The sequence below is a fragment of the Hyaena hyaena genome, unplaced genomic scaffold, assembly GCF_003009895.1.
Source record: "Hyaena hyaena isolate Hyena2069 unplaced genomic scaffold, ASM300989v1 scaffold_302, whole genome shotgun sequence".
Classification (NCBI taxonomy): Eukaryota; Metazoa; Chordata; class Mammalia; order Carnivora; family Hyaenidae; genus Hyaena; species Hyaena hyaena.
In genome coordinates, this window is record NW_024080936.1 from 1,560,238 (window position 1) to 1,570,471 (window position 10,234).

General features: G+C 60.8%; 2 protein-coding genes across 2 annotated transcripts in view; one reads left to right on the forward strand and one right to left on the reverse strand.

Annotated features, from left to right (window-relative positions):
- Positions 1–8,597, forward strand: part of TMPRSS9 (transmembrane serine protease 9) — a 28,384-nt gene extending 19,787 nt beyond the window's left edge. Inside the window, exons 14-18 of the mRNA XM_039248015.1 lie at positions 2,973–3,333; positions 6,668–6,839; positions 7,488–7,753; positions 7,828–7,964; positions 8,336–8,597. Coding sequence (XP_039103946.1) covers positions 2,973–3,333; positions 6,668–6,839; positions 7,488–7,753; positions 7,828–7,964; positions 8,336–8,497 — 1,098 coding nt within the window. The 3' untranslated portion in view covers positions 8,498–8,597. The remainder of the gene's footprint in view (positions 1–2,972; positions 3,334–6,667; positions 6,840–7,487; positions 7,754–7,827; positions 7,965–8,335) is intronic.
- A 10-nt stretch (positions 8,598–8,607) lies between these two features.
- TIMM13 (translocase of inner mitochondrial membrane 13) lies at positions 8,608–10,024 on the reverse strand. Its single transcript, XM_039248013.1, has 3 exons — positions 9,755–10,024; positions 9,596–9,664; positions 8,608–9,443 (listed from the first exon to the last, which is right to left on the reverse strand). Exons 1-3 carry the CDS (start codon positions 9,872–9,874, stop codon positions 9,345–9,347), a joined length of 288 nt encoding a protein of 95 aa, XP_039103944.1. The 5' UTR covers positions 9,875–10,024; the 3' UTR covers positions 8,608–9,344.
- Between the last annotated feature and the right edge of the window lie 210 nt (positions 10,025–10,234).

The window sequence follows — 10,234 nt, forward strand, 5'->3', positions numbered from 1 at the left end:
GGGTGGTTCAGTTGGTTAAATATCTGAATTTATTTTGGCTCAGGTCATGATCTCACGGTTTGTAAGATCAAGCCCCATGTTGGGCTTTGCACTGACAGTACAGAGTCTGCTTGAGATTCTCTCTCTCTCTCTCTCTCTCTCTCCCTCCCCTTCTCCCTCTCTTTCTTTTTCTACTCCTCTCTCTCCTCCCCCCACCATGTCTGTCTCTCTCAACATTCTAAGAAATCTTTTTTTTTTTTTTTTTTAAATATTTTTATTTATTTCTATGAGAGAGAGAGAGACAGCGTGAGCAAGGAAAGGTCAGAGAGAGAGGGAGAAACAGACTCAGAAAAAGGCTCCAGGCTCTGAGCTGGCAGTCAGCACAGAGCCCGACGCGGGGCTCGAACCCACGAACCGCGAGATCATGACCTGAGCGAAAGTCGGACGCTTAACCGACTAAGCCACCCAGGCGCCCCTAAGAAATCTTTAAAGAAAAAAGAAACATCATTGCAAAACTCTTAATAAAATATTAGACTAAATCTAATAACGTGTTAAAAGGAAAATAAATCACAACCACAGTGAGTTTATCTCATAAAGTCTAGTCCTGACACAGGAGACTCCAAGTAACACCAATCATTACATTAGTGGACCAAAGGGGAGAAAGGGCATCATCTCCAAAACCACAGAAAAAGGCATCTGATAATTTTTAACAACCATTCATAATTACAATAAAAAAAATTCTAGCCCCATGGAAGATAGATAACAGAAACCTACAGCAGACAGCATGGTCGGTGGTGAAACAAGCCTTCCAGCACACACAAGGCTGCCTGCCATTGCCAAGGACATCTGGATTAATGCAGAAAGTCACAAAAAAAGAAAAGTATGGGGATTTATAAAATAGATAAAGAATGTAATATGCAGTAACATGACTGTCTACAAAAAAAAAAAAAACACCCTAAAACCACACAGAACCAAGTAAACTATGAAGATTCATGAGTTGAGCAAATATGGCTTGATTTGAGATCATCCTACAAAGTCCAGAACATTTCTTTTCCCAGCAAAAATCAGCGTCAGAGAAAAAGTGATCCCACTGACAGTGGGAACAAAACCTGTCTGGTGTCTAGAAGTAAACTCTAGAAGATGTTCAAGGTTTTCATGGAGAAAATTATTAAACTCTGAAGAAAATTAAAAGGCCTGAATGAATGGAAAAATATACCATATTCATGGATGGGAAGACAATAGTATGAAGATCTCTTTCTCTCCCTCCATTTTTTCCTATAGGTCATTGCAGTTCCCGCAAAATTCCAATAGCATTTCACCATATGACTTGGCAAGCTGGTTTTAAATTCATGCCGGAGGGCAAAGTAATGGTATGTGACCAGGCAGGATAATCTTGATAAGGAAGACTCAGGAATGTGTGTACCGCTGGGGACAATAGAGTGTTGATGGCTTCTACTTTTGCGTAAACAACCAGCTCAAAGCTTAGTGACTTGAAATGAGTCATTTATTGGGCTTCTGAATCTGCACTTTGGTAAGGGCTCAGCGGGGACGGATTCCGCCTGCTGGCCCCAGCAGAAAGGGCCAGCACTACATATTTTCTAAAACTACAAATAAACGTAAAAGCATAGTGGGATGCACCAAACTCCTAATGTGTTCACTTCTGGGGAGATGGGGCCCCAGGACCAGAGGCGGGTCTGTGTCAGTCCCTGCTGCCGCATAACAACCCCCCCAAGCTTGGTGCTGTGAGACCCAGTTTCTTCTGATCATAGATTTTGTGGGTTGGAAATTCCGGTGGGGCCCAGTGGGGCCGGCTTGTGTGCTCCACACGGTGTCTGCGGGCCCCTCTGGGAAGGCTCAGAGGCTGGTGTGCCAGAAGATTCTGAAGGCGTTTCAACCTGCACGTCTAAGGCCAGTTGTTGCCTGGGGTCTCAGCTACATCCTATGTGTGGCCTCTCCATGTGGACTCCGTCCGGGCTCCTCCTCGCCTCCTTGACACGTGGTGGCTGGTTCCCAAGAGCAGGTCATTCAGAGGAGAAGGTGGCAGCACATGGCATTTTGATGGCCGTGCTTAAGAAGTCACGTGGCATTACTGTCCCCAAAGTGTGGGGGCGAAGGCAGTCATGAAGGTGTGCCCAGGTTCACGTGCAGAGGCAGACCCCCCCCCCCCAGTGGGAGGAGTGTCAGGATCTCCGTGTTCAAAGAGCACACGTGGGATGAGAGGCTCCGGCCCCCTTTGGGAGAAACAGTCTGCTGTGTGGCCCAAGCCTTACTGTAAATTCTGAATGGGGGCGCCTGGCTGGCTCAGTCCATTGAGCCTCTGACTCTTGATTTGAGCTCAGGTCATGATCTCCCGATTCGTGAGTCGGAGCCCCATGTCAGGCTCTGTGCTGACTACATGGAGCCTGCTTGGGATTCTCTGTCTCCCTCTGTCCCTTTCCCACTCTCTCTCCCTCTCTCAAAAATAAACAAACAAAAAAACTTCTTTAAAGGAAGAGCAATATGTTATTGGTGTAATTTTTCCGAAACCTATAGTAAAAAGGGCAGCGGCTATTGAGCAGTGACTGACTCTCGGTGGGACTACCCACAGTGGTTATTTTTTTAAGGGTTTCTGCCTTTTTTGTTGTTTTCTTTTTTTACATCTCAAAAACAAAAGCAGGAAGAACTGAAGTTCAGAGAGAAGTGACTTAATCAAGGTCACACAAGGTCTGAAGCCAGGTCTCTGGAGCGCCCCCCACCCCCCGCCCCGTGCAGTGTGCAATGTCTCCTGCTCGATGGTCTCAGCCGCCTGGAGGACAGGAGGGCCAGGCAGTGCCCCCCGCAGAGAAGGCGCTGCAGGGTCATAGCCAGCTCTTCACCCCCCACACACACCTCTGAGGAATAAGTGACCTGCATCACCGTGCGTGCTGGGGGAAGACAGTGTGGCGTGGCTTCTACACGGGGTGAAATGATGGCCACGACAGATGTAGCTCACCTTCTCCTTCCTTCACTTTCAGGGCGACTCTGGGGGACCCCTGGCCTGCGAGGAGGCCCCCGGTGTGTTTTACCTGGCGGGGATTGTGAGCTGGGGGGTCGGCTGCGCTCAGGCCCGGAGACCTGGTGTGTACACTCGAATCACCAGGCTGAAGGGCTGGATCCTGGACACCATGTCCTCCGGCCCCCTCCCCACCACAAGGACCCCCGCCACCAGGCAGTCCTCTGGGACGGCAGCTGGCTTCACAGTCCCAGGGGCCCTGGCCACCAGCAGGGCAACCAGCCAGCCCGCCGGCACGATTGCAGCCACCGTACGCGCCACTGCCGGGGGACAGACGACCCTTCCAGATGCCCCAGGGACCAGCTTGGGCTTCCAGCCACCAGGTACTGGGGCAGGGACCTGTTGTCACAGGTACCATGCTGGGGGCGGGGGGGCGGGGCGGGGGTTCAACAACAGACCCTCATTCTCGCCCAGGCTGGAGGTCAGAAGTCTGCGTAGACGCTGTCCTCTGCCGTGCCCTCACAAGGTCGTCCCTCTGTGCCTGTCTGTCCTGTCCTCGCCTATAAGGGTACCTGTCGCACTAGATCAGCCCCCCGGTCCTGAGAGCAGGGGCACTAGCACTGGTTGGTCAGACGTACGTTGTCTAGTGGCTTAACCCCAAGCCCCTGTCTGCCCCTGTTTTGTTATTTACTTATTTATTTTCAGTTGTTTTAAGTTTGTTTATTCGCTTTGAGAGAGAGCACAAGTCAGTCGGGGAGGGGCAGAGAGAGACAGGAAGAGAGAAGCCCAGACAGGCTTTGCACTGTCAGTGCAAAGCTTGATTCTGGCCTTGAACTCCCCAACCACAAGACTGTGACCCAAGCTGAAGCCAGATGCTTAACCTACGGAGCCACCCAGGTGCCACTGTTTTTATTAAAAACATTTTTTAATGTTTATTTATTTTTGAGACAGACAGAGCATGAGCCAGGGAGGAGCAGAGAGACACAGAATCTGAAGCAAGTTACAGGCTCTGAGCTGTCAGCACAGAGCCTGATGTGGGGCTTCAGCTCATGAACTGTGAGATCATGACCTGAGCTGAAGTCGGATGCTCAACTGACTGAGCAACCCAGGCGTTCCTTTATTTTTTTATGCTTATTTATTTATTTTGAGAGAGCGTGCATGAGTGGGGGAGGGGCAGAAAGAGAGGGAGAGAGAAGGAATCCCAAGCAGGTTGTACACTGAGCTCAGAGCCCGACATGGGGCTTGATCCCACGATCCTGAGACTGTGACCTGAGCTGAAATCAAGAGGCAGACGCTCAACTGACTGGGCCACCCAGACACCCCGTCTGCTCCTGTTATGAAACGGAGTCTTCTCTGGGGCAGCAGGGCAGGTGGGCAGTCAGGCCGGAGGGTCTGCGTCAGTGTCCATGTGCCCAGTGTGCACGGAACGCTTCTCTGGGCCGCGCTGGGCTAGGGGAACCAGCCGTTGGCGAAACACAGGCACAGTCCCTGGCAGGCAGGGGAGGAAAGGGGGCAGTGCAGGCCCCAGTGACCCCACAGGCCCTGCCCGGGGCCCCCAGCTAAAGCACAGCCCATCTTGGCAGAACCGGCCCAGAGAGATACTGACGGCGAATGTGTCTTTGAGCTCCTTCACGTGTGTCTGAAGCGTTAATTTTCATTAAACAGCGATCAGAAGTTCAGAAGTGGACGAACACGTGCGGGCAGGTCCATAGCCAAACCCCGTCCGGCACGGCCCGCTTCGTACTGCAGTGTCGTGGGCAGCTGAGGACAGGACAAGGCCTGGCTTCTGTGGGCGAGGGGTGGGCCCCTGTCTCCGCGACCATCCCCCCAGCTCCCCCCGCCGTGTCAGTTTCAAGGAACACACTCGGGAGGGGTGGGGGCAGGGGCTGGGGGGCGGCAGGAGCGCCGGCCGCAGCCCCCAGCAGGCATGAATGTGCTCGCGTCCCGATGCCGAGGGACAGTGGTCTGGCTTCATTCGGGTGGGGGCAGGCCGGCAGGGACGGAGCAAGCCTCTGGGAGTCCCCGGGGTGCGGCATGAGGGGCTGCCGGTCTCTGCTGGCTGCACCCACTTTCCTTCCTGGGGAGTTTCCCAGAATCCCCAGCTGTTCCAAGTCCCCATCTCCAGCATCCTCATGAACCCCCTGCTACAGAAACTGTGGTGGGGGGGTTCCCTGCTTCCCTCCCTCATCACGGTCCCTGCCTGGGCGCCCCCCCCAGGTCCCCAGCGTCCCGTTCAGGAGTGGCAGGGGTGTGTGTGAAATCTAACCCCTGGACACAGAAGCTGGGGGAAAGTGCTCATAGTCCCCGTCGTCAGGATGTGTCCTGAGGGCTGTTCTCCCTTTCCCCGCACACGTGGACGTCTGCACACGTGGCCCGACGAGCCTGGGTCGCTCAGGCACAGACTTGTGCCCACAAAATCAGGTTTAGGGGCTTGTGGCAACGAAGCAGCCTGCTCACCCCTGGAACCACAGTGCGGTTCCGACCGAGGAAGGGGTGGGTCGTCGTGGGGTCTGGGGCTCCGTGGGGGCGGATGGCGTTGAAAAGCAGCAGTCTCCGTTGGCTGAGAGCCCAGCCGACCACATACCGGGGGTCCGGCAAGGGTCTAGACTCAGGGGCACCCACGTCTTGTTTCTCTGGCAACACAAAGTTAAGACGGATGCGGAGCGTCCAGCCCGGAACCTGCTGGGAAGTTCCGCACCTGGACTGGAAAGGAGACCGAGGTCCCAGGGCGGGGGCGGGGGGCTCTTGTGCTCACGCGGCCCTGGTTCCGGCGGCGGGTTCTGCTGGTCTGGGTGTGGGGCGGGTTCCAGCAGAGCTGCTCACAGAGGGGCGGCCTCGGGACACTTCACAGCTGCTGCCTGTTGCTGGCAAACGCGGCCTCCGCAGCCGGCTGCACCCGGGCCTGGCCTCCGCCCCGCGGATTCTTACGTCTCGGATAGTTACGGCCAAGTTCTTCACTTGGCCTCCAGGGGAGTGAGGAAAGCCCTGAAGTGGCTCGCCTTCTCCCCTTGTTCCATGGAGGGTGGCGTTTCCAGGAGATTCCCCAGGCCTCCCGGTCCTGGGAAAGGTCCCCATGTCGCTGGCACGTCGGGGGGCGGGGCTGAAAGGGAACAGGGCAGGTGGCCCCCATCTCTCCATTCTTCCCTTCCAGCTGAGGCTGGGCCAGGAGGCACCTGGCTGGGGGCGGGAGTTTCCTTTTGGGAATGATGGGGCGGGTCCCTGAGTGCCCCCATGGGTGCTGAGGGTTCCTGCAGCCCCCCCTTGAAACCACCAGTTCTATCTGCAGTCGCGTTCTGAGAGGGCGTCTTGTGCTGGGGGAGGGGGATACACCTCACAGCCTGGAGGAAGTGTGGAAGGACGGGTACTGGGTGACACAGGACCCCAGTGAAGAGAACCAGGGAGGGCATCCAGGGAAGCACGGGAGCTGCTGGGACAGGGAAGGGGCCTATTGGGCAGCGGCCTAGGGTGTGCAAAGGCCCTGGGGCAGCAAGGAGCTTGGCTGCTAGGGCAGTGGGAGCTGTTTGGTGGGGAGAGCGAGGGGAGCGGAGTTGCTGGGCTGGCGCTCAGCCATGAAGGAGGCAAACTTAGAATGCATTTCAAATACTGAGGGGAGCTCGGAGAAGGTCGTGTGCAGGCCTCACCACCAGGGCCAGTGTTCCTGACAGCGGGTTTCCCAAGGCAGGTCCCCCCCTGATCTGTCACCTGACTGCCCCGCAGACTGTGGCCTGGCACCGGTGGCGGCGACGACCAGGATCGTGGGCGGCAGCGCCGCGGCCCTTGGGGAGTGGCCGTGGCAGGTGAGCCTCTGGCTGCGGCGCCGGGAGCACCGCTGCGGGGCCGTCTTGGTGGCCGAGAGGTGGCTGCTGTCGGCGGCGCACTGCTTCGATGTGTGAGTCTGGGCACCCCAACGCCCGCCCGCACCCCACCCCGCCCAGCGGCGCACTGGAACGCCGTGTCTGAAAACCCACCGTGTCGCCTCGGCCCTGAATGCCCTCTCCAGCCAGCGCACCCACGGCCCCGGACCGCCCCTGCCCTGTCCGTGCAGCACTGTGGCCCCGTCCAGACCCGCAGAACCCTGGCCCCGGCCTCTCCCAGCACCAGGGGCCAGGCCTGTGATCACGGGGTGGGGGTGGGGGTGCCTCCGGGGAACGATGGGACACTCCCACCCTGGCCCGCCCCACCGGCACCTGGCACCAGAACCAAAGGCCACCACCCAGTGGCGGGTCCCCTTCCCAGGGGGGCGCTCGTAGGGTGGACCAGGCTGGGGGCCCCGGCCTCCAGGAGAAGGAATACGCCAGACGGGGGCCCTCACGACCACCAGAGCCCTAATACTAGGTGGAAACGGAGACGCTTCTGGCGTCACCTCCGTGTGCGCGGCACTTACAGGCACGGGACCCCGCAGTCCTGGGGGGGAGGCGACAACAGCCCCATTTCCAGATGAGCGGGCGGGGGGCGGGGGGCACGAGACATAGTCGCTGCGGGGCGCGCGCAGGGATTCTGGGATTCGGGCTGACGCCTGTCCCCGCGTGCCCCGCAGCTACGGGGACCCCAGGCAGTGGGCGGCCTTCCTGGGCACCCCGTTCCTGAGCGGCGCCGAGGGGCAGCTGGAGCGGGTGGCGCGCATCTACAAACACCCCTTCTACAACCTCTACACGCTTGACTACGACGTGGCGCTGCTCGAGCTGGCGGGGCCCGTGCGCCGCAGCCGCCTGGTGCGGCCCATCTGCCTGCCCGAGCCCACGCCGCCGCCCCCCGACGGCGCGCGCTGCGTCATCACCGGCTGGGGCTCGGTGCGCGAGGGAGGTAGGCGCGGCCGCCCGCCCCGACCCCCGCCGCGTCGCGAGGGCCCTCGGCCCACGGCCCCGTGTCTCCCGCAGGCTCGATGGCGCGGCAGCTGCAGAAGGCGGCCGTGCGCCTCCTCAGCGAGCAGACGTGCCGCCGTTTCTACCCGGTGCAGATCAGCAGCCGCATGCTGTGCGCCGGCTTCCCGCAGGGCGGCGTGGACAGCTGCTCGGTGAGCGCGGGGCCCCAGGTCCCACCCGCGGGGGGCGCGGGGCGCAGTCCTCACCGCTGCAAGACCCTCCGGCGCCAACCTCTCAAGCCCACGAAGCAGGGCACCTTTTCTGGCCTTGGAGGAGTTTTCACTCCACCACCGTTTATTGGGCATCCATCAGGACGGGAGGCTGGGCGGGGACCGCAGCGTGAGGTCCCATTCAGCCCCGGGGGGATGCCGAGTGTCCACGAAGATCTGCCACACGAACGGGCCGTCCTAATCTAGAGCGCGTTTCCCAGAAACCAGGCTCACGAGGAAAGGGACCTGGGCCCAAGGGCAGCTGCGGGGCAGGCAGTGGCCTGCTCCTAAGGCCTTTCCTTTCCTCCCCTCAGGGTGACGCTGGGGGACCCTTGGCCTGCAGGGAGCCCTCTGGCCGGTGGGTGCTAACTGGGGTCACCAGCTGGGGGTACGGCTGCGGGCGGCCCCACTTTCCGGGGGTCTATACTCGGGTGGCTGCCGTCAGAGGCTGGATCGGGCAGAACATCCAGGAGTGACCGCCAGTACGTTGGCTGCCCACGCCCGGGACGAGAGGTGACGGCAACAGGAACCAGCTGGCCCCTCCGCCCGAGGAGGGGAGTCTAGGAGGCGGGCGGGGGTGAGGGGCTGCCGGGTGAAGGGTGCAGGTTTAATGCATATTTGGATCCAATAAACAGCCCCTCGTCCCTAGCCTGCTGGCTCAGCACCTCCGTATCACAGCAGGACCGCTGCTGCCACTCACCCGGGGCCCCGATCTGGGAAGCGCGGGGAAGGGGCAGCAAGGCCTCGCCGAGACGGGGCTACCCTCGGTCTTCGGCGCCAGAGCTGGGGGGGGCTCTGGCCGGCCTCCTCTTCAAGCAGCCTTTCGTGTGAGCAACGGGCTCCCGGTCATCGTCATTGGAAAGCGGGGGCGCAGAGGGGAAAGGCGCAGGCTGGTCAGGGGACCCGGGATCACACCGGGCCACCTCCTGCAGAAACCCCTCCGGGGGACACCGACCGGGTCCCCCGGGTTCTCTCCGCCCCTCCCTAGTTTATTGGTCCCCACAGCCAGGTGGGGCCTGACCACGCCCCCAGGCCCGAGGGCGGACTCTGCCCCAAGAGAAAGGTGAGCCTGGACTCCGCAGGGTTCGCGCCACCTGCATTCTGGGAAGTCCCCGGGCCCCCCAAGACCCAAGCTGCTCTGGCTGGCAGGCGGGAGGGAGCGGCGCCCCCGGTGTGGCGGCACCGGTCTCGTCCTCAGGAACCACGGGCAGGCAGGATGCACAGGCGGGTCCCCGCTTCACAAAGGGGCTTTATGGAAACGGAACGGGGGATGGGGGCGGGGGCCTGCAGGGAGCCCGCGGGGCCGAGCGCGGCCCGCGGGGGTCACATGTTGGCTCGCTCCCGCTGCAACCGCGAGTTGTAGGCGCGGGACACGGTGTTCCAGGCGTCCATGTAGCGATCCATGCACATGGCGATGCACTTCTGCGGGCGGGAAGGGGGCACGGCTCGGCTCAGCAGCGGCCCGGCCTGCGCCCCGACCCCCAGCAGCGGGCCGCGCACGCGCACTCGTCCCACCGCGACGCCCGTTGGTCCGCGCACGCGTACGTGCCTCCCCGCAGCCCCACGCGCCTCACCTGCTCCGAATTGTCCAGGGAGCCCCCCGGCTTCCCGATGCACTTCCGGAAGCACTTGTCCGTCATCCTCTGTGGGGACAACGCGAGCTCAGCCGCGACAGCCGCGCCCGGTGGACCCCACTGCCCTCGGCGCCCTCCCCGGCCCGACCCCGGACGGACCTGCAGGAGCTCCTGCGCGTTAGCCACGGCGATCTGCACCTTCACCTGCTCCATGATGAGTCCCGGGTCTAGCTTGCCGCCGCCGGAGCTCCCGAAGTCCGAGCCGAAGCCACCCTCCATGGCTCCGCAAATTCAACCGAATCGAGACCGCGTGCGCCGACCCGTACCCGCACCGGAAGTTACTCGCCCAGGGCACCACGGGAAGTGGAGTCCAAGCTTGTCGGACCACGATTCCCACAAAGCTGTGCGCCCACCCTTGCGCATGCGCGGATAGGAGCCACCTTCTGCGCAGGCCGCAGCTGGCTTTCCGAGCCCGCGGGGAGCGCCTCCCCGGCTCGTCCTGCGGAGCCCACCGCGCATGTGCACAGACCGTCGGGCGCGTCGCGTGACCGAAGGGTGCAGCCCGGCCTGTGAGGCGCGGGCACCGCCAGGGAGTGGCCCGGGGTCTCGCACGCCCCTTCCGTCCCCAGGCTGGGGCGG